The sequence below is a fragment of the Cornus florida genome, unplaced genomic scaffold, assembly GCF_030987335.1.
Source record: "Cornus florida cultivar Cherokee Brave unplaced genomic scaffold, ASM3098733v1 CherokeeBrave_3.0.0_Hap2_Chr01, whole genome shotgun sequence".
NCBI classification, from domain to species: domain Eukaryota; kingdom Viridiplantae; phylum Streptophyta; class Magnoliopsida; order Cornales; family Cornaceae; genus Cornus; species Cornus florida.
In genome coordinates, this window is record NW_026775571.1 from 110,282,583 (window position 1) to 110,306,928 (window position 24,346).

General features: G+C 34.0%; 3 protein-coding genes across 6 annotated transcripts; all 3 read right to left on the bottom strand.

Moving 5' to 3' along the window:
• Positions 1-860: 860 nt before the first annotated feature.
• Positions 861-1,220, bottom strand: LOC132280735 (photosystem I assembly protein Ycf4). Its single transcript, XM_059782460.1, has one exon. It carries the CDS (start codon positions 1,218-1,220, stop codon positions 861-863), a length of 360 nt encoding a protein of 119 aa, XP_059638443.1.
• A 7,681-nt stretch (positions 1,221-8,901) lies between these two features.
• Positions 8,902-12,470, bottom strand: LOC132313504 (probable receptor-like protein kinase At1g30570). The gene has a single exon (XM_059812299.1). The coding sequence runs from the start codon at positions 11,853-11,855 to the stop codon at positions 9,201-9,203; it is 2,655 nt and encodes an 884-aa protein (XP_059668282.1). The 5' UTR covers positions 11,856-12,470; the 3' UTR covers positions 8,902-9,200.
• A 1,176-nt stretch (positions 12,471-13,646) lies between these two features.
• Positions 13,647-23,236, bottom strand: LOC132313522 (WPP domain-associated protein-like). Of its 4 annotated transcripts, XM_059812330.1 has the most exons (6): positions 23,000-23,236; positions 20,492-22,909; positions 19,645-19,771; positions 18,429-18,530; positions 16,349-16,427; positions 14,187-15,794 (listed from the first exon to the last, which is right to left on the bottom strand). In XM_059812330.1, exons 2-5 carry the CDS (start codon positions 22,876-22,878, stop codon positions 16,365-16,367), a joined length of 2,679 nt encoding a protein of 892 aa, XP_059668313.1. In that variant the 5' UTR covers positions 22,879-22,909; positions 23,000-23,236; the 3' UTR covers positions 14,187-15,794; positions 16,349-16,364. The 4 variants fall into 4 exon arrangements, with proteins under 4 accessions (XP_059668327.1, XP_059668313.1, XP_059668320.1 ...); XM_059812344.1 differs by lacking the exon at positions 14,187-15,794 and adding an exon at positions 13,647-14,177 and having other exon boundaries at positions 20,492-23,236; XM_059812337.1 differs by having other exon boundaries at positions 14,187-15,760; positions 20,492-23,236.
• Positions 23,237-24,346: the final 1,110 nt, after the last annotated feature.

Genomic DNA, 24,346 nt, shown 5'->3' on the forward strand with positions numbered 1-24,346 from the left:
TATCTACCTTGTTCATCACCGTGATGAATTGATGATGCCGATGATGATGTGGTGGTTGAGGGATGATGATGATGCGGCGGCGGTATATGTAGTGGGGTTGATTTGTGGTGGTTATATATATATATATATATATATATATATATATATATAACACCACACAGAGAGAGATGGAGGAGAAGCTTTAGGGTCTGAGAAGGGAAAGAGAAAAAGAGGGTAAGGATAGAGAAAATTTGGGTTTATCCGATGGGTTGTACCCGATAACCCATTTGAACTTATTCTATTTAAGTCAATTGTATTTGTTAATTTTATATCAAAGGGTAATAAAGTTAATTCATCATTGCTGGGGTGTCTTTGTCCATTTTATCAAATTTGAGGGGTGTGATTGTCCAAAAACAGAGCAACTTGCATCTACCTGTCCTTATGTCAAACCTCAGGGGGTGTCAGTGTACTTTACCCTTATAATTAATATATATGTGTGTGTGGATTTCATAAATCTGAAACAAAAAAATGCATTTTATCAATGAACAAAAAATAGGATCTATTTTGAATCACTTAAAAATTAACACATTTTTGTACATAATATCGCCTTTTACCGATTGGGTTGAAAGCGAGAGGCATATGAGGGTATAGATAGTAATTAAAAGAAATAATGATTCGGATTGAGTTGAGTGGATTTCCATACGCATAAAAGACTGTTTTTGTGGACAAAAAAGTTTGTTTTATGGTTGTTCCGTATACGTTTGATTTGGCTCGAATGAGCGTTCTGAAGAAACTTCAGTTAAGTTATGTTATAGAGCGAATTCTTGAGTTTTTCCCTCCTGCCGAGAAAGCATTCATTCTTATTCTTCCGTTTTCATTTCTCAAAAGACTTCAATCGGTACACGCAAGAAATAAGCCAATTCAGCAGCTTTTTGTTCAATTTCTCGTGGAGTCAAATTCTCATCAGTACGAGTCAAGGGAATAGCCCCCTGACCTCTGATTTCCATATAAAGGACACGACGAGCATAAATACCCTCTTTAACTTCTATTCTGACGGACTGAATATCTTTTATAAGGAATCGGAGGAAGATGCGGCGATTTTTTCCAGGAAATCCCCAACGAAAAATACATACTATTCCTTCTTTTATATCAAATCGATCATAACCACTACCTACATTCCACGAAATTGTGGACCACAAATAGGAGCTAATAAAGAGACCCGCAATCCCATAAAAAGACATCACGAGCCCTTGTGGAAAAAAAATGATTTGCTGAGACGGAAATAAAGATATCAAATTTCTACCAAGATGTGGAGGAACGGAATAACAATTTATTCCTATGGAACATCTAGGAAGATGAAGATTTAATCAGAAATATCGACAAATTCTTGCGGAGTCCAAAGAAATGAAATAAAAAAGGCCAACTGTTCTTATTTCATCTCTATCGAATTTTAATATCAGAATAGCAGATATAGTCATGATTCAATGGGTCAGGTCCACTTACTTTTTCTTTTGTTGATTTTGAATCTTTACAATGGATTTTATTCGATTTATATTCGACACTAATAAAGACTAATATTGGTATTGATTGTTCGTCAATTCCAGCCCAAATATCTCTAAAATAAATTAGATTGTTGCTAGGATTTTAACACGTGTAGATATAGAATTAAACTGAATTTATTGATCATTACATATAATTCAATTAAGATATTGTATGAAAGTATGATTTCTTCTATTCTCCTTTGAGAAATGGAGGATTTTTGATTGGGTGAGTTCAAAGAAAAAGAAAGATTTTTTGGTCTACCTTATTTTACTTTATTTTTCTTTATATCAATAACTCAAGCAAAATGCAATTATCTCCAAGAACAAAATGTCTGTTATGCTTAATTTCTTTAGTTTGATCTGTATCTGTCTTAATTCTGCCCTTTATTCGAGTAGTTTTTTCATCGCCAAATTGCCCGAGTCCTATGCTTTTTTGAATCCAATCGTGAATGTTATGCCAGTCATACCTGTGCTCTTCTTTCTCTTAGCCTTTGTTTGGCAAGCTGCTGTAAGATCCCGAAAGCAATCCACCCAACCAAAACAAAATCTTTTTAGATTGGATGGGAATGAATGAAGAAATACTAAATCGTCCCATATTGAATCTGGAATTTTGGTTCTTCCCAAAATTTTTGTTACTTTATAATATATATAAAATAAAACCATGGGTTATACCAAGCAAATTGCTTCTTTTAAACTTAACTATAACTGACAATTTGAGTAAAAATAAAAACATCAACGGAAAGCAACAAAGGAATCTTTTTATACCACCGAATAAAAAACAATCTTTTGAATTAAAGATATGAGTAATTAATGTATATATTGAGTAATAGTGTAAGTAATAAATACATATATAGTAACTATGAAAAATAAATAAATGCATGTACAGTAATATAGGTGTACTAAGATTCTAAAAAATTTAACATAAAGTGAATTAGTATGAAAATCGCTTAGGAAAATAAATGCTTGTGGAACTTAGGAACGTGCCCTCTTTAAACGAACGACCAAAACATTCTATATTTCTTTACACAATTGTGGCCGCTTATGGGCTTATCCAAAATTCTTTAAAATTGTGTAGAGTTTTCTATACTTGTATATGTATTTTCCGATCATTTTTGAATTATTTTAGAACCATATTCTATAATTCTCATAACCGTTAGATCATTGACACGGGTAAGTTTAATCTTATAAGTATTGAACCATTGCGTTCTAAGTTAAACTTATAATAAGAGTATTTCTATGGGTGATTTAAGAGTATCTATTAAACTCATATTAGGGTTGAATTGATTTTAATTGATATTGTTTTAAGCTGATGAAAATTCTAAAAAAAATATTTGGTAACAAACTTATATAATTTAGATTGCCGTTGAAGAATTTGCCAACAGATTTCTTCTTAGCCTATTATAGATTTCGCAAATGTCAATAAATGATAATAATTGACAGAACTCAGTTTCAGTTTCCATATTTAGTTTTTACAATAAATAAAATAAAATTATATACCTCTCCAGAAACATCAACGACATTAAAAAGTCGTCGCTCGGCATTCTTAACCTAATTAGAGATTAAAGATAATTACAAATTAATTTAAATATATTCAACAAAATACATATATATTTATTATTTATTATTTATTTAAATTAATATGCAAATATATTTATTATTATTTATTCCATTAATGATATATGTAATAAATAAGTTAACTTTTCTCACTAATATATTTTCAAACATTTATAATTAATATATATATGTGTACATGGTAGTATAGTAATGCCATAGGGACACACGTGGAGTATAAGTAATTAATGTATATATTAAGTAATAGTGTAAATAATAAATACATATATGGTAACTATGAAAAATAAATAAATGGATGTATGGTAATATAGGTGTACTAAGACTCAAAAAATTTAACATAAAGTGAATTAGTATGAAAATCGCTTAGGAAATAAATGCGTGCGAAACTTAAGAACGGACCCTCTTTAAACGAATTGTGTGACTAAGCAAGACAAAAACATTCTATATTTCTTTACACAATTGTGGCTGCTTACGGGCTTATCCAAAATTCTTTAAAATTGTGTAGAGTTTTCTATACTTGTATATGTATTTTTCGATCATTTTTGAATTATTTTAGAACCATATTCTATAATTCTCATAACCGTTAGATCATTGACACGGGTAAGTTTAATTCTATAAGTACCGAACCATTGCGTTCTAGGTTAAACTTATAGTAAGAGTATTTCTATGGGTGATATTAGAGTATTTATTAAACTCACATTAAGGTTAAATTGATGTTAACGAGATTGTCGTGGAAGAATTTGCCAACAGATCTCTTCTTAGCCTATTATAGATTTCGCAAATATCAATAAATGATAATAATTGACAGACCTCAATTTTAGTTTCCATATTTAATTTTTACAATAAATAAAATAAAATTATATATCTCTCCAGAAATATTAGCGACATTAAAAAGTCCTCGCACGACATTATTAACCTAATTAAAGATTAAAGATAATCACAAATTAATTTAAATATATTCAACAAAATACAAAAAATCTAATAAAAATAAATTGACACGTAATTACATCATCAAGAGAAACATTTAATCCTTATTGACAACATAATGAAACGTTAATTTAGATTATCATAATGAATTGTTATTGATAGGGAAAAATAAACCTAAACTACCTTGACCTAACGAGATAGAGGCAACTAAGTGTTTACCAGCCGCCAACTTTCGAACAACGATATTTTCATTGGAGAAGAATGATAATATTTTATTATCAAGGAAAAAATAAGATGATGTGGTTTAACAGGATAAGATAACCTTGGTATGATTTGAGAAAGTCAAAAGGGTTAAATCATATCTCGACAAATATGGCAACAGATGGATCTCTTCTGATCTCGTACAAGCGGATCGAGATCCCGCAAATGAACTGAGGAAGAGTGACTATAAAAAGGCGATTCTACCAGTGAATAAAGGTATGACTAAAAATGATTATTAAATCCCTGCCTTTCTTTTAGACCTCGACTGACTTGATCGTCAGAGAGCTCTTGGTAGGCACCACACCGGTGTCGTCAAGATTCACCGATCTTCTATTCTTTTCTTTGCAGCAAAACGGTGTCGTATCGAACCGCGTGGATTTCACTCTCAACAGGTATCAAAATTTAACTATCGATCTAATAAAGATAATGATAAAATGAACTAGAGATTATCAAGATATACATGTAATCGATAAGATAATTATTTATTAAGATTATCAGGACGTGAGTGATTATCATTATCAATATATACCGATGCGAACTTTCGATGTTAGGTTTTCGATACTCCCGAAACGAGTTATATCTACAAAATCTGTCTAGAAAAACTCTCTCCCCCTAAATAGATTATCAAGATATATATAATTTAGATATCAAGATTATTAGGACTTGATTGATTATCATTATCAACATATATCTTTAATCAGTAAATTCAACATTAAAGCTAGGTTACGATGTAAACCTTTAAAGTGAGGTTTCCTATACTCCCGAATCCTATACTCCCGAAACGAGTCATATCTACAGAAACTATCTCTCCCTAAATAGATTATCAAGGTACACATGTAATCGATACTTTTGACATTAAAACTATCTAGGTTGGAATTCTATAATTTAGATAATCATTTATCAAGATTATCAAGACGAGTGATTATCATTATATCAGTAAATTCGACATTAAAGCTATGTTACGACGTGAATCTTCAACGCTAGGTTTTCGATATTCCCAAAACGAGTCATAATTACAGAAACTGTCTCTCCCTAAATAGATTATCAAGACATACATGTAATCGGTACTTTTGACTTTAAAACTATATAGCTTATGAAATTCTATAATTTAGATAATCATTTATCAAAATTATAAGGACGTGAGTGATTATCATTATCAATATATACCATTAATCTTTAAATTCAACATTAAAGCTAAGTTACGATGCGAACCTTCGATGTTAGGTTTTCGATACTCCCGAAACGAGTCATATCAACAGATTTTGTCACTCTCTAAATAGATTATTATCAAGATACACAAGTAATCGGTACTTTTAACATTAAAGCTATCTAGGTTATCGAATTCTATAACTTAAATAATCATTTATCAAGATTATCAGGACGTGAGTGATTATCATTATCAATATACACCTTTAATAAGTACATTCGACATTAAAGCTAGTTTACGATACGAACCTTCGAGGTTAGATTTTCGATGCTTCCAAAACGAGTCATATCTATAGAAACTATCTTTCTCTAAATAGATTATCAAGATACACATGTAATCGGTACTTTTGACATTAAAGCTATGTTTTGAAAATCTATAATTTAGATAATCATTTATCAAGATTATCAGGACGCGAGTGATTATGATTATCAATTTATACCTTTAATCAGTAAATTTGACATTAAAGCTAGGTTACAATACGAACCTTCGACGTTAGGTTTCCGATACTCCCGAAACGAGTTATATCTACAGAAATTGTCTTTCTCTTACTAGACTATCAAGATACATATGTAATTGGTACTTTTGACATTAAAGCTACCTAGGTTATGGAATTCTATAATTTAGATAATCATTTATCAAGATTATTAGGACGTGAGTGATTATCATTATCAATATATACCTTTAATCAGTAAATTCGACATTAAAACTAGGTTATGATGCTAACCTTCGACTTTAAGTTTCGATGCTCCCGAAACGAGTCATATCTATAGAAACCGTGTCTCTCTAAATAGATTATCAAGATACACATGTAATCGGTACTTTTGACATTAAAACTATCTAGGTTATGGAATTCTATAATTCTATCATTTATCAAGATTATCAAGACGTGAGTGATTATCATTATCAATATATACCTTTAATTAGTAAATTCGACATTAAAGCTAAGTTACGATACGAACCTTCGACATTAGGTTTCCGATACTTACGAAACAAGTCATATCTACAGATATTGTTTCTTTATAAATAGATTATCAAAATACACATGTAATTGGTACTTTTGACATTAAAGCTATCTAGGTTATCAAATTTTATAATTTAGATAATCATTTATCAAGATTATCAGGACGTGAGTGATTATCATTATCAATATATACCATTAATCATTAAATTCGACATTAAAACTAGGTTTCGATGCAATCCTTCAATGATAGGTTTTCGATGCTGCCGAAACGAGTCATATCTGTCTTTCTCTAAATTTCTGGTTCGCTCTTTTCTCTCTCTCTAAATTTCACTTTACTCTCTCTCTCTAAATTTCTGGCTTTCTCTAAAATCCGCAACTTCAATGTTATTTAAAATTTGGGTGGTGAATATAGCGGGAAAATAAGTTAACGACTCGTGGGCTGGCCCTAGATTTAATAGGGCTAGTGAGAAAGTGTCACTGGGCTTTAGTTGTTAGTAAAATAATAAAAGAAATAAGTGTTTATTTACTTGTTAATTGCATCTGATAATATGACTTGAATTTCTCATATAAAAAATTAAATGTCACTTAAAATGGATAAATTTCAAGTAACAATAAGTTCACTTATTATTTCATGAATTGAATTTCACATTTTTTTTTTAGTTGGTACTTATACACTCATATCTCTACTAAGGCTTGAATTTCTAACTTCCTTTTGAGAAGTAGGGACTTGATACCGCTAATCACTGACTCATTGGTGAATTTCACTTGTTTCAACACTTAAAAAATTCTCAATTCGAGGAGGGATGGGTTCAAATCGCGTAAAGAAAAGTACCCACTGGGGTTGGGAAGGATCCTCTCCCGCCTTGTGTATGTATATATACAAAAAAATTATTTTAATTTTATTACACACACATCAAATATATATATATATATATATATATACAGAATTGTTCCCTTGCTTCTTGGTGTGCAGGAAATTGTATGCACACCTCAAATATTAACCGTTAGATTCCATTGGGCAGTTAAAAAAATAGTTTATTCTTTTATATTCAACGGTTAAGATTTAATTCGTGCATAAATTCCTTAAATACCAGTGAGCAAGTGAACAATCATATATATATATATATATATATAAAATTTAAAATTAATGATTGTGCTGCATGATATTTATGAAACATATTTTTTTACGTATTATCCCAATATACAAAATAAAAATAGTATGCTAAGCCGGAGCAGGTGGCCCCCATCACATATGATTTCATTGTCATCCCTAGATTGTACCTCAAAATTCTTTTTTTGATATACTAAAATAAAATAGTATACCAAGTCAAGAGGAAGTGAAAGGTGGCCCCACCACATACTCGTTCCATTGTAATTTTTAGATTAGTAATGATGCTTACACCGATTTGTTGCCGTGAATTACCTAAGCGAATGTTTCTCATTAGTTATTTATGCACAATATATGTAAGTGGAGGGCCCTACTTCTTTATTTATGATAAATGGACTAATTAAAAGAAATAAATTTGACAATTCACTATAATAAATGAGATAAATAAATGAGTGGGCCCTCCACTCACATGTATTGTGCATAAATAATCAATCAAAAACATTCGTTTAGGTAATTCATTGCAGCAAATCGGTATAAGTATCATTACAAACATTCGGTTAGACTTGTGCCTCAAAATTTTCTCATTTTTTGAAGTTCACCTCAAATCTTAATAATGCCCAAGTGTTTAATAAAACAACATAGATGTATGACTTACCAATATTATATATATATATATATAACGACATTGTGGCTTTTGTAAAATAATTGGAATTATCTCCTAATTTACCCAAAATCTTTTATAGGTGCTTTTGATATATGAAATGATTTGATATTACTCTCATATATCTCATATCTTAAAGGCACATAGAATAAGATAAAAAAAATTTCGGAAATTCCAAGTACCAAAATAATAATAATAATAATTTTTAATAAAAAGACATTGTACTGCTTCTGGCCTTTGCAGAATAAATTGGAATTATGATATACTAATCAAATTAGGGCGTGCATTAGACCGCTCAAAAAAAAAAAAAAAAAATTGAAAGAGTCCGTAATTTACCCAAAATCTTTTATAAGTGCTTTTGATATATGAAATGAAAGTTAAATTTAAAGCCAAAATTAATTACAAAAACTCTCATATCTTAATGGCACACAGAATAAGATATATACAATATTTTTTTTTAAAGTTCAAATAAAGACACACATCCACATTATTGTCCTTAACAAAATTCGCTTAACCTCTCCCATGGAGTGGAGAGCTCGCAGTGGAGTAATTACAGAATGTAAGTACTAAATTAAAAAGTTAACCTGTCCCATGGAGTGGAGAGCTCGCACGGAGTAATTACAGAATATAAGTACTAAATTAAAAAGTGAAGGGGATATAATATAACATGGAGACCTATTGGAAATTTCTCTTCTTTAAAGCACTGGCTGCAGACATCAAAGCACATTATGCATACAAGAACAAAAGAACATGAGCCCTAGAGAAAAATCCCAACAACAAATGAAACCAAAAACCAAATGGATACAAAACTTATATGCATGTAATATTTGAGACATCACATCATTTCTACATGCTGCCCCCTCTAATTGGGAAACCATTAATAATATGCATGTAAATCTCAAGTTTAAATGGACTTGAGTAGAAAAAAAGAATTAAACAATTTAGGCTAGTAACAACATGACTGCTGATCACATCACTAGTTTTCACCTTCCCTGTGGATTAACCAGCTGTGAAAATTCATCAACTCCAACCACACCATCTGATCCATCAGTTCCCATTAATGCACCTTCTTTCCCTTCCTTCATTTTCAAGTCCACATTGCTTTCTTCATCTAAAGTTGCACTGTGCTGGCCACATTCAGCTTCTCTCTCTTCAACATTCTCCACAACCTGACTACTGGAAAAAGAATTCCTGGTGGCGGCGTTGGCATGCATCCAAGCTTCATGAACTTGCAATACAGACTCCAAATGCCACAGAACTTCTCCCATCGTAGGCCGGTTCTTCCCCTCATCAGCAAGACACTTCTCTGCAATCTCCCCAAATATCATTAATGATTCTGGACAATATTTCCCGTCAAGATGTGGGTCAATGATGGTTTGGAGTGATCTCTGCTGTTGCCACCGCATTGCCCATTCTGCAAGATTGATCTGATCTTTTGGCAAACTAGGATTTATAACAGCTCGAGCACACACAACTTCAAACAAAACTACTCCAAAAGAGTAAACATCGGATTTCTCAGTCAATTGCTGTCGTCTGAAATATTCTGGATCAAGATATCCGAAGCTGCCTTTCACTGCAGTACTAACATGTGTATGCTCCAAAGCAGGACCAGTTTTTGACAACCCAAAATCAGCCATTTTCGCCACGAAATTCTCATCTAACAATATGTTTGTTGTCTTAACGTCTCTATGGATAATTCCTCGCTCTGCTCCTGTGTGAAGGTAATGCAGTCCCCGGGCAGAACCAATGCACACTTCCAGCCGTTGCTTCCAGCTTAATGGTGGAACATCACTCCCAAATAAATGACTCCTGAGGGTCCCATTTGCCATGTACTCATAGACCAAAATCATCTCATTCTGTTCATCACAGAACCCAATCATGGAGACTAGATGCCTATGCCTCAGCTTTGAAAGCATCTCAATCTCCGTTTCAAACTCTGCAAGGCCTTGCTCAGATTGTGGATTTGCGCGCTTAATAGCTGCAAGGGTGTCGTTGTCAATTTCCCCTTTGTACACCTTACCAAATCCTCCTACACCAATCACTAGACTATCATTGAAATTGTTTGTTGCTGCTTTAATCTCTGCAAACGTAAACCGCCTGCCCACTCTAGTAGAAGCCACAGACCCGTATGAAATTTGATTCCCCCCTGATCTCTTGGCATTGGCAGTGCTATTGACAACAGCCCCATGAAGGAAAAGTGGCCACCATCCAGGAGTATTGTTTTTGGAGTCTCTCTGTTTGTTTCTCCTCTTCTTGCAGAAGCGAAAGATAAGAGTCAATAAAGCTGCAATAATGACAACAGAAGCTACACCTGCTCCAATTCCCACCCAAAGGATTAAGCGTTGTGAAGTCCCGTTGCCTCCTGAATTTTCACCATATTTCTCTACATAGGCGAGATTCCCATTTCGACTCAGCTTGAAAACCTCCAGCCCATTTAAGAGAGCATCAGTTCCTGAACCACTGCCTCCTGCTTCAGGACCTAGTTGTATCCAAAGGGTGCTGATTTTTGTGGACACCACATCGAAGTAGTCCTGATGATACGCTTTGTTCATCCCACCTGCTCGTGCAAAAACATCAAAATTATCTGCCGCACTCCGATTGTTAATGAAGATTCTAAAGACTCTTTGGTTCGCCTTGTCATAAACCAGCTCACAGAAATGTAATCGGATCAGATAATCAAAATCAGGATCCACTTCAAATTTCCATGACATGTTGAATCTCTTATCCAGGACTTCAGTATTGGACATAATTCGTGCTGTTTCGTACACTAGAAGAGGAGCCACTGAGGTATCATTGCTGGAAGCGTAGGTAATATTAGAGCTGTTAATGATTTTTTCCCCGGCATCTGCTGTGAACATGTAGCTTGAATCCCCTTCCCACGTTCTCCAAAGATCTAAATCCTTGTCAGGTTCAATCTCAGGACCCCCAACATTCAATCTATACACAGTTTCAATCCCTCTTTTGTTCAAATTCAGATAAGTATTTGCACCATTTCCACCTACTTTGTTAACTTGATCGACAAAAAGCTTATCTGTAACTGGGACAATTTCTATGGCATTCACAAATCCAAATGATCCTTTACTTGGGATGAACTCAATCACTAGACTACCAGACTCAACATTGAGGAAGTACTCTTTAATGAAAGTCAATGAACTTGAGTTGCTTCCTGACCTCGCCAAATATGAATTCTTGTGCAAAATCTCTCCCGGGACATTGAACTTCGAGACTAATTTGAGTCCATTTGCCTCAACATCAAAAGAGGATTTATTCACATCATAATTCTCAAAGGAGAAAGGAAAGAAATGGAACCTAAGAAAATAATTTCCTTGGGTAGCTCCAAATGTGTAATTCAAGCTATCAGTAAACATCCGGGCACTTTTATACAGCGGTGCAGAGGCTGAATCCCCGCCAAATGTGGCAGTGGAGGCCGCAATGCCTGGAGTACTGAGTGTTAAATTGTTATTAGGGGCCAAGTCACCTACCCATCTCCTACCATCAACATTAACACTAGAATTTGAACCACAATTGACCAAAACAGACTTTGCCTGGGAAGGCTGGGCTTCTCCAATGGTAACAAATACCGAAACCATCACCAGAACAAGTAGTCCCACAACCTCCCTTCCTAGGACTTTCATCATACACCAATCCTACAAAACCCTAGGGTTCTATCTGTTATTTTCTAGCATTTGGAAAAGAAAGACCCCAAACTTGAAATGCAACCACCAAGAGATATTCAACAAAAAAGAATCAAAGAAAGCATGAAAACTCTTGAATCACATTAGCAACAATGTATCCAAGAAATCAACAAGGGTTCATATATAAAAAATCAATAACAGAAATTTGCTAGTGTCTCAAACAGCATTCAAACAACTTGTAGCATAAACATTAAGTTACCTTCAACAAACTCATCAAAGAATTTGATACCTCCTGAAACATTTGTTGACAGCCAAAACCCACCAACTTCTTTTCTTCAATAACCCATTTCTTTAAGAACAAAACCCATAAAGTTCAGATCTGAGCCAAGAAGAATGAAGTGGTAATGGATGTATTACTGATACAGAATTTTTTTAAAAAAACTTCACCAATGAGGCTCTGGAAATGGGTGTTTTATGAACACAAAACAGAAATCAGAATGTGGGTGGGAGTGAAGTTTTCTCTTTTTAGCAAGTGGGTTTTAAAATTGAAACAGACTGGAAACAATCATGTCATCTTTTTATTTGTTTGTTTCTTGAGAAAAGTCGAGAATATGAGGACATCTGTATCATGTACCTTATTACATAATAGTTGGTGTAACTGCTGTAACAGCTAGTATTTCTTTAGAATTTTTTTTTATAAAAAAATCAGACTTTAAAATGGCCACTGTTAAATTTGTTACATGCCATCATTATCGGCTCTTCTCTACAGTTTTTACTTATGTAAATAGGAAAAAGTAGTGAACATAGATAGTGATGAGAACATGGATATGAGAGTATGTGTTGGTGCCAGAGATGAATCACAATTATTTAAGAGAGGGTCACATGCATTTGTCTGGAAGATGATCAGCAGAACATTATTTATATGCCACTAAAAAGATTACTCTTGATTTTTGTTTATTAAAAAAATAATACTGCCTTCTCCCTTTTCCGTATCAATTGTACAGTACGTTTGTTTGTAGTTTGTATTCTTTAATGTAGTACCTTGGTTCATATTAATATTTCTAACCTTGTAATAAATGAAATGAAATATTGGTTCAACAAAGTGCCACCTGATCCACCCCCCTCATTCATTTTAATATGTTTTTTTTCCTCCTCTTTTCTAAACTCGAAATCTTGATTTAGTATCCTAAATTTAAAAATTTAAAATTATTAGGACAAAAGTAAGTCAATCATTAATTAAAATAACTGACACTGGACTATCACTAGGTTTATTATGGTTGCAAAATATAAACATTTTTTTAAATAAGTTAAATTTTTTTTTGACAAATGAGTTGTCCTTGTTAAAACTCGAATTTTAAAAGAAATTATCAATAGACACAATTTTTGGTCATTTTCTGACATTGATTGTTTGAAATGTGAGACATTGTGTGATGTAGAACTGGTTCTGAGAATCAAGAGGACCCGTTTTTCCACTGTGGAGTAAATGCTATTGAAGCATAAATCAACTTCTTGAATAAATGTCAAAAATTGATTGGATGACCATATTTTATTTTTATTTTTAAAATTTTCCATCTGAAAAGAATTTGATCAAAATGTGGGACAGTGCAAGTTAGTTTCCTTGACACAAATTATGGGAGTGACCCCACCCATGCTGTTGGCCTTTGACGATTGTGAAAGTGTATTATCAAACATCACTTGACAATGCTTGATTGGAATTTTGGAAGGAGTAAAATTAAAGAAACCATGGGAGCCATTTGCGATTCTCAGAAAATTTAAAAATAAAGTTACGCTGCTGCATTTGGTACGGAAAAATGAAATGAATAGGATAGAATGAAGCGATAATGAAAATGAAGATTCAAAATAAATTTTTTTATTTAAATGTCGAAACTTAACATAGATATAATAGTACATCAATTATCGTTCAAGTTCAAGGTAGAACTTAACAACAAAGCTCTAATAGCAGGACATCGAAAATTTAAAAAATGGCAAAAAAAAATAAAAAATAAAAAATAAAAAATTACACTTCAAAGTACCTTCACGGGAATGGTGTCGAGTTTTCGAACTAATTATTATTATTTTCAAATCTAACACGCAGATTCAGTAATTGGTAATTTATGTATAATGCTGCAGTACATGTACAACCATCACTATGACCTAAAAAATAAAAAAAAATTACAAATTATAATCAACTTATGATGTGATCCTGTAAGATGATAAACTGTAAGTTACTCAGACAACAAGAGGATGTTGAGTTTTTTTTGTCACCATTTGTATACTTTATATCTTCAGTTTGTCTACATGTTCCTGTAATTGAAGGCAGACCATCTGAGCAGTGCTTTGAATCCAGTCAAAATAAGGAGACACGGTTAGGTGGCCAATCTCAATATTTAAATTAAGTTAGATAACAAAAAGAGACATGATCCGTTCAACAACATAATAATACATAATTTGAAATTGATTGGGCAATAACTTTGTTTATATTATTATTGAGATCATAGTTCATCAATCAGATCATACCATCAAATATAGCTGGGTAGCATATTCCAATCAAGGTAGGGTGACTCATATAGTAATATGATAAGACTAATGTAACTCCATTATTAACTTGGACAGTGTCCCTATTGTCATAGCAAATTTGGCTATTGATGTAGTAGTATTGCAGAAGTGTGGGAAAATGCTGCCATAACCACCATTCAGGGCAGCATTCTGATTTGACAATAGAAGCTACCTTTGGACAAGGTGGAACCACCTTTAGTTAATTTTAGAAAAATACTGACCAACTATTTGTCTAGCTGAACTGCAACACCACATACACATCTATAGCAACAGTTGTCTAACTCATACTGAGATGTCCAGTGCTCGGGAGAGGGAGGGGATCGTCACATCAGCAGTGTGGGATCCTCTGGTCGGATGATCCTCACCCTCCATAGTTCACTGGACGACACAGTACATTGGAGATGATTTTAGTTCCTTTGTGGAGGTGCATCCTGATGTCGCCTTTGTAGGCAAATGCCAATATTCGGTTTAAAGGAAGTATAACAGATGACCTAGGAAGTGATTGGAAGTGATGAACTGTGAAATTCAATACACAAGGACCAAACTTACCAGAAATCCTTAGTACACATAAGGTGGTAGTTCACTCAACACATAATCACATATCCAATTTGCATTAATGAGCAACTACTACTCACTGTCAAATGGCAGGCAAATAAAAACTATATTTAGATTATCACCTTGAACCAATTGGATTATAGTAAACTCCAAAACACAGGATTAATTAGGGCATGTCCCCCATCTCAGTCTAACCAATGTACTGCAGGTATGACAGGCAACTAAATGGTCCAGTCCTTCTACAATACATTCCACCCAGATTGAGCTCTAGTTTTAAACAATTCTAGTTTTTCCCAGAGTATGTATACTTCTAGCTGCAGCTCTAACACAAATGAAAGGGCACAATACTTCTGAAGATTTAAAGAATCTATAATTATCCAATGCAAATACAACTTTCTTTCATTTATTGCACTAGAAGCAAACTTATATCTAAAATTCTTAATACTTTACATAAGAGAACTAAAGGAAAAAGTGTGAGAAATAATTGTGAAAACAACTAGCAAAATGTGTTTGCTCACTGGATACACCTGGCATCTCCGGCTTAAGACAAAAATAATAATGAAATTGTACATTATATACTGCAAAAAGCAGCTCTTACGAGCCACTTGCCAAGGGTGTCACACATGTCTGGACTTCCCCCCTCAATTTTCTACTGTTGGGACCAATGAACAAAATCTCAAAATGAATCGCTTTTCTGGCTTAACTGCTGAAGAAATTTCTTGCTCTTTTTAGTCGTTCTAACAAAAACAGTTGGTCAATTGACAACAATATCATCCCCAAAGGCAATAACTTTAGCACTGGGCATGAAATGAAATGAACCTTGTATTAGTCCTACATAAAATAAGAAGTAGAAGTATGAGATATAGCTATGTGTTTATGTGAATGAAGTAAAGCAGTGTACATTCAAACACACTAATGTATCTTTGCGCTATAAGCTTATAATTTCCCTAACTCTGAATGTATTTTAGACTGCAGCTTGTAATAGTAGGGTTGATACCAATAGAACCATTGCTGTCCCATGATGGACATCAACTCCTAAGCTAGGTTGGAATACAATTGATAGGTCAAATACTGTTTGCAGAGCTCATGTATGTTTGCAGCTTTTTGATCCCCATCCTCCGCCCAGAGAATAATAATAAATATATAATTAAATTAGTTAACTAAAATGCTCAATAAATTATGCAAGATGTGAACATAAGACCTAGGGTTTGACCAATTTAGAGGGGGTTCTCCTTTTTATATCTTGATAGATGGTATATGAATCCACAATCTAAAAAATCCATTCAGTCAAAGATGTAAGCTGGTGGGAGTAATGCAAGGAAAAAAACAAAAAACCTAATGCATCCTCCGAAAACTCATCAAATGATTCAAATCAGAAACATTACCTGGTCAAATAGATAATCAAACTGTCTTATGAGATTCTCCACTTAGTTCTCTTCTAACCAGCTCCAGGATCTCAATAATCTACAGCAAAAAAGAGGAAAGATTAGATACATAGATAGACTTATAAATAAATAAAGTCTTGGAAGGATCCCTTAAATTGCAATAGGTCCTACATTCAGATTGATGCATAATCAGGGTTTTCATTTATATAACATAGTGTTTGGAAGGAACAAACTTCTTCCAACTATCAAATTTGATAGTAAATTGTGGAGAGGCACGAGGAGAATAATCAAGAGAATTACTGCTTTTAAAAAAGAAATACATAACATTGAGGAAACAGTACGAGAACATTATAAAACAAAAAGAGATCAAAGACGGCACTCAAAGGGAAAAACTTTATAAGCACCATAGAGAGAGAGAGAGAGAGAGAGAGAGAGAATAAAGGGCTCCTAGACCAGAAACTCCCCAAGTGCCAAGTTATATGAAACGAGGAAACCCATCGTACAGTGATTTCATTATATCATGATAAACTGCCTACTCTATTTGAAGATTTCTTCCCTCTCTCTTTCTCTAGTGGAAAAGAAATTGAAGGAAAAAAACTCCAAGAGAAATCTAAAAAAAAAAAAAGAATTCCAGCTATAAAAATCTGACACAAAGTGACTGCTCTCTGACTTGAACCCACCACCTCACACTTGTCACGACTTCCCAGGAAAATAGAAGAATCAAAACCCTGATCCTACCCTCCTTTTTTGATGTCATGCCAACACTCTACCACCATGCAACGTCTTTTACAAACATCTGTTTTCCTTTATTATATTTCTTTATACTGTTTTGGCAACGAAATAGAGGATGAAGTTCTCCTAAAGATTGCTATTAGTAGAATTCGCTAATGTAAACAAAGGCCAAATTCATGAATTGAAAATGATATGGCAGGTGCAAGCATATGCAGAAACATATTGTGCTTTCAGCCTCACACAGCTGATCCCAAGCCTGGAAGGAGGGTTATTTTCTTTCAAAATGCTGGTCCCAAGTGTGTGTATAGCAAGTGTGAACTCATGTATACGCACCGAGAAATCACAACCTTTAGTGCCGTGCCTCAGCACTAGATATAAGAGCAGGAAAGAGAGGGATTGGCTGGAGAATGGTAATTACTGATTTTGGCACTCAGGTTACAATTCCATGCCCATGTGCTCCCATCTATACCAAGAGACCACAGTCCACATCAAAGTGTTTGATGTTGCCAACTATTGTGTACTGTTTAGTAATGCAGTATGTACTGAATAAGTGCAGGATCATGAAAAGGACTTTCAGGATATAGAAGAACTGGAACACTGAAAATTGCCAAACAAAAGATAAAACAAAAAGATGACGGGACAACATTTAGATGGATCCAAACAACCAAATACCATAGGCCATAAATTGCTATAATTGGAGAAATTATCAACCAATCTATGAAAATCTAGCCATAATCATTACCATTCGCATATTTCATGAAATTTATGATGACAGATTGAAAAGTGTGAGAATGGGTAAGCCTATATGAACACTAAAATAATGCAGAATCAGAATGACTTCATGGAACAGTAAACTGGCATCTAGCATATTGCCAAACAAAAGATGCAACAAAAAAGATTGGGACCTAGATGAGTCTGGTTAGCTAAATACCATATGCTGCAAATTGTTATAATTGGAGAAATAATCAATTAACCCAGGAAACTCCAGCTGTAACTTTTCCATTTCTGTACGTCAAGGAGTATGTGAACAACAACAACAAATATATATATATATATATATATATATATATATATATATATATATATATATTCAATTGTCAACCTAAGAGACCCATTAGGTGAAACCCAAAAACAGTTGTCCTATTTTTTCCATGTTGTGAGTCAATAGCTTGTTGAAAGAACAGAAGCGAACATACAATCAAACCGTCCAGAATTTTATGTAAGATCAGAGGAAACATATAAGCACACGGACCAATATAAAAAAACATTACCCATATGCAACATATGAACTCTAGAATCAAGAGAAGAGGTTATTTAACAAGTAATAAGAGGGACCAATCTGACTTACTCCAGGATAGTGTTGCAAAATTGGCAAGTAATGATCGAGAGCTATGTAAACTTTTTCAAGAAGGATTAAAAGTGAATCCACTTCATCCCCCAATAGATCAACCTGAATTCCAGAGAAAAAAATCAGTAAGAAAATGATAAACAGAGTTTCTAAAATGTTTAAACTACAAAAGATTCAGATAAAAACGACAAAGCTAAGTTGTGAACCCATGCATTAATTGTTCTTGGATGCACAAGCCATTTTTTTTTTCTCTAATTATTGTGAGAGATGATAAGAATCAAAACACTGACCCGCCCTGCCATTCAGTTTCCATGAAAACACTAATACTACTTGCCATAACGACACATTGAATAATTTCTTATCTATTCTAATTCTTTTTCCTTTTTTAACTAATATATAAAAAAGGCTAGCCCAGTGCACGAGGCCCCCACCATTGCGGAGTGTGGGGAGGGTTTGATGCACGCAACCTTACCTCCATATACAAACTATAAATTTGTCGTGGTTCAGCAAGCTTCAGTGAATTATATTGGACTGTTCTAATTAAACTAATCTTTGGGATTTGTGCCATTTGTTCTGCTCTTAAACTTTAGAATACCAAGTCACATGCTATCCCACATACTGGATGATTTGACAAACAAATTACTATGTAATAGGTAGCTCAATTATAGTGGCACAGCCTAATAATCGGGTGCTTTTAGTGGACACTTATTACGAAAATTTTTATTAGACGGCTAAAAGGCTGACTAAGGTTTTGCAATACAAAATGATGAGCAATTAAAACACATGCTGTTCAAATATAGGAAAAATAAAGACTTTGAGATCAATAAGTGGCAATACTAGATAGCGTAAAATGAATGCATTTGTAAGAAAAGCTAAAGATGCATCAATTGGATGAACCTAAAGTTTCTCTTTCCAATCTTGAAGAGGATGGGACCATAAAGGGAATGTTGTCGTTATATGTGTGACCACTCATAATTACCATTTAAGAACAATCATTATAGATGCACTTTTTGAATAGTTTGATAATGGAGATATACTTTATGAGGCCCTTCTCAAGTACACGGTTCAGTTAACTAACAAAACCAATAAATTGTACTTTTGAATATAACAAATATGCATCTCCAGTATAACTTATCATTTCCAGCAGATACATGCCACTCAGCATATTTAGAGGCTAACATAACTTTTCATAGCACGATAAGTTCCATCTCATTACCTCAGCTTCAGCCATTTGAAGGTTAGAACATCTCCTTTCAAGCCTCTGTTTGCACAGCAATCCTGTTCTTCTAAGCATATTAGCTTTCTGGTTAAGAGAACTCAATTGAGAGCTTGAATATTCTAACCTACAAATAACAGTGTAATGTGTATTAGTTTCAGACCAATAAACTCTAAATACAAGAAAATAAAGAAAGAACACCAAGCCACAGTAATGATATCAGAAGCTGGGAGGATAACTAAATCCCAGGCATCATCAACTTGTGGATCAGGATATAACAAATTGAGGAAAAAAGAGAAGGTAATTAATCACCCACTTTTCTCCTTTTCTTTGTTTTATTGCTAATCCTAGTCCTAATATTTTAGCACACAGGCTAGGCTCCAACCCTGCCCTTAAGCCTCTCTAAGGTGTCAAAGACTTGACGACTTGAATCTTGAAACTTCCACTGCTCCCCCATCAGAGAGGCAGGTAAATACTAATCAAGTCTTGCATACCTAGAAACAATAGATGACAGGAAATAGCAAAATTGTATGGCAACGACACATTTATTACCTTGCAACACAAAATATATAAAACAAAACTAGACATGCTTAGCTGAGAAAAGCAGGTGCAAAAACATAAGCTAACGGCATAAGGACCAAGAAAAAATTGACGCCCTTAGCTCACCAATGAAAATTTGAAAGTTAGCTAATCAACAGAGTCCCCCTAAATGTGTGGATGTTAGAAGGTACTAAGTCATGAAATTCAATCAGAAGTTCAAGCCACAGTGAAATTAAATATATGAATTACACATAAGAATCGTCAATGCAATTCTTCCGGAAATTGAAAAAGAAGAAGCAGTGAGTACCTCGAATTATTCTTTTTGATACCCTCTCCTACTTTACTTTCAATATCATCAAGAGCTTTTGATAACCCATAGACAAGAACAATAACTGCTTCCATTTTCTTCATCTGTTCCTTCTCTTTGGCTTGAACTAATAATAAATCATTTTTCTTCTCTTGGATAACAACCAAAAGCATATTTCTTTCTTCTTCAACTTCCCTTAACTCCTTCAAAGTTAGTTCAAGCTTTTCATTCAACTTTTCTCTTTCCACTTTATCTACTTCAATTTGCTTCAACGCCTCTTTCAATTTATGCTTTAGTAAATCTGATTCCATGTTTCTCTCAGAAATTAATATTTGCTGCTGACTTACATGGTCTCTTAAATTATGAAGCTCTTGAGAAGCGAGCTCAAACTTTCCCCTTTCTTTCATCAGTGCAGCTGATACTTCTTGTGCTACCTTTTCTTTTTCTTCCAAGGATGCCGCCAGTAAGAGGACTTCATGCTTTAATCTTTCCTTCTCTTCAACCTCCAAGCTTAATTTCTTTTCTCTTTCTAGTGCTTTCATTTCAAGAGAAACTCGATTTTCATTTTCATATAAGTACTTTGTGTTCAAATTGTTGAATTGTGATTCAGCATCCTTGATGGTTTCTCTGAATATAACCCCACACAATCCTTCCATGATTAAGTAGTCCATATCTGAATCTTCAATTTCACACTTGCCTGTAGCTTCAGCACCTTGAGCAGCTTCTCTGAAAATAATTTTGTATATCTCTTGCATAACAGTAGACTCCACCTCTGACTCTTCATTGTCACATTTGGTCTGAGCAGTTATCGCCCTGAGAACACATTTATATATCTCTTCACTAACAAATGCTTCTATGTGAGCATCTTCCAAAGTAGATTTAAGATTTCCTGCAAATTTTACCAAGTCCATTTCAGTAGAAGAATGCTGCAACAGCTTCTCAGCAGCATCAGAAACCTGTGATGAAATACACTCGAGTTTCTTTTCCTTCACTGTAAGCGAGTCTCTGAGTTGGCGATTTACCAAAAGAAGGTTCTCAAGTCTATCCTTCATGCTGACAAAACTCTTGGCATTGTTGCTACATGCTGGTAGTTTTCCATTTTCTACAAGGATGTTGTCCAATTTCATAACAACCTCTGATATATTTTTCCTCAATAAGTCAAACTCCTTGTTCCTGAATTGCAAAGCAGAATCCCTCTCCTTTAGGTATTCCCGCCTAAAAGTAAAATATTCTTCAGTAATCTGTTGCACAGTAGACTCATGGTTCCTCTTCATCTTCGTTATCACGGTGTTGAAATAACTCACCAATTCATCAGTTTTCATATGTTTTAACTGGGCAGCATCCCAATTCTCAGGCATACCAGTTTTAGACTCATCAGATTTACCATTTTCCTCCCGGAGTGAAGTAGAAGACAAAATATGATTGTTCAAAGCTTTGCGGTGGAAATGATCCATATCATAAGACCCATGAGAGGTTAGCAGCCCAGTTTCAGGACCAGAAAGCGACTTTGAAATCACATCTAATCCCTTGCATAAGCTCGAAATCTCATTGATCTTTCTGTTCCAATTTAAACTTTGGCTGCCACCAAAGCAAGCATTTTGCTCCCACAGTTTCTCTTCAAAGTCTTCCTGAAGATTCTTAATACAACTCCGAATCACCATAGCTTCAAGTTCTCCTTGAAACTCCCAATCCTGCTGCCACTCACAAAGTGATGCCTTAGCCAAGTGAAGCATATTGTCTACCTTCACCCAGATGTTGTCCAATGTAGCCTTCAGAGCATCCAGTGTTGCATCAACCCCAACCCAGCTTTCACACACCTTCTCTTGAAGAATTCCACCCAACCCCAACAGACCGGAGCCAGAACCAATCCGACTGATTGAATTACACCCTCTTATACCATAAATCTCTCCCATGACCTTCTCAATCTGTTCTCTGGCTACACCTTTTAGGCTGCCCAAAGATTTTCTCAACTCATCATGCTCCACCATAGCTTCCGAAAATCTATAAGAAAACCCTTGTTCTTCTCTTCTTGGTCCATGGTGTACCACTACTGGGGACCCTAAAAACTCAATTTCATCCACACCCAACTTGTCAAAATGTAATCTTTCCTTCAATCTAGACACTTGTAATTCTTTTTCAGCAATTTTCTCCACCGCCTCTTGTTCTACAGCATTCACTATCCCCTTGACGACAGAATCACTGACCATTCTCGAAACTGTCAACCGGTTGTTGATATCTTCCAAATACGAATCCAAATCCTCGAGAAGGTCATGACCCAAGTTCTCATTTTCCTTAAAAGCACTGCTATGGTTTTGTGAACCATCACCACTTGCAGTCACAAAACCATCCGAAACTCTCACACTCATCAGATCCTCTAGATTCTCCATATGTGCGTGTGTGAAATTTTTTGCAGATAAACTGAAAATTAAGCTGAGTTTAACATATCTACTGAAAGTAACACTTCAAAATTAAGATGAAACAGTTTAAAGTGATAACTTACAAACTTACAGTGAATATGTGGGAACTCTTCGAGCAAATACTCCGAAAATTAACGGTCAAAAGGTTTTGAAAACCCCGAGATGACCGTTAAAGTTTTGGGTTTTCTCTCCCCAATCTTATTAATAAGAGCTTTTAGGGCACAATGCTCGTTGCTCTCTCTCTCTCCTCTGTGTCTCCAGCTTGTTAGAGAAGAGAAGCAAGTCCAAGTTTAAGGCGAGCGGGAGAAAGATAATCAAAATGAACCATACCAGAGGCTTAATTTACAAAAGTTACCATCATTGACTTTGATTGTTGTCTTCTACAGTTCAACTAACTTTCTGAAGTTGGAATAATTTCGTAACCTAATTTTAAGTTGTACTCCGTCTATATAATCTTTTTATTTTAACATAACACTGGACCTCCAAAGTGTTTGGGGTGAAATTATTATATGGTCTGTGCAAAAAATAAATAAAAATAAAAATAATAATTATATGATCCGATTAATTATAATTCAATTGTCTTATTAGCATTTTAATGGGATTAAAAAAAAATCAAGTGGATAACCCAATGGCAAAGTTTTTAAACCTCATTCAATTTCTCAAGGCCACTCTTTAGAAATTTTATTGGTCATTGTTAGTGTATGTGAGACATATTTAGTGATGAATTATTGGGTACTCTCTAAAAGATTCAGCATCATCAAAATAAAATAAAAAACAGAGTTCTATCAGTCATACAATGCATGATCACATTTCAAAATTTAATAATGGGTTTGTTCAATAACAAAATGAACTTGAATTACAATAAACTCGGTAAAATATAAAATTAAAAGAGGTTCAATTTAAAGAGAGCCGAACAAAGTACTTTTTAGATTTATACATTTAAGAAAGATTCTTATTGAGTACCCTTTTGTATCCGAGGAGAGAATAATTTTCTAATAAAGAATATGGACACTCTAGAACTTATTGGTGAAACATCAAGTTTGGACTTCATTGAGACTTTAATTTGGTTACCTCCTTGTCATGGATTGAAGTGATGAGTTAGTTTGTAACTATAGTTTGGTATTAAATAGGGCAGAGTCAGAAATTAAATTTAGGGGATACAATGTTAAAAAAGAAAAAAGAAAAAATTAATAATCATGACAACAAATATATATTCTATAAATTAAGAGACAAAGAAAAAAAATTACTTCAAAATAATTTGTCAATCAATAAAATAATTTAAGAAAGATAAATAGTTAATAAAAAATTTAAAAAGGAAAGAAAATGAGAGAATTTTGAAAGGAAAAAAAAAATAGAGTTTGATTCAAAAAGGAAAATTTGACTTTTTTTTAAAGGAAATTAAACTAATTTAAAGAGTAAAAAAGAGAAGAAATATAAA

What these genes read in the sequence shown, in the direction of transcription:
- LOC132280735 (XM_059782460.1), bottom strand. Translation starts at nt 1,220, where the DNA reads ATGTCTTTTTATGGGATTGCGGGTCTCTTTATTAGCTCCTATTTGTGG.
- LOC132313504 (XM_059812299.1), bottom strand. Translation starts at nt 11,855, where the DNA reads ATGATGAAAGTCCTAGGAAGGGAGGTTGTGGGACTACTTGTTCTGGTG.
- LOC132313522 (XM_059812344.1), bottom strand. Translation starts at nt 22,878, where the DNA reads ATGGAGAATCTAGAGGATCTGATGAGTGTGAGAGTTTCGGATGGTTTT. An exon ending in ATCAAAAAGAATAATTCGAG is followed by an intron (nt 19,772 to 20,491) that starts GTACTCACTGCT and finishes TGTTATTTGTAG; the next exon opens with GTTAGAATATTCAAGCTCTC. An exon ending in TTCAAATGGCTGAAGCTGAG is followed by an intron (nt 18,531 to 19,644) that starts GTAATGAGATGG and finishes TCTGGAATTCAG; the next exon opens with GTTGATCTATTGGGGGATGA.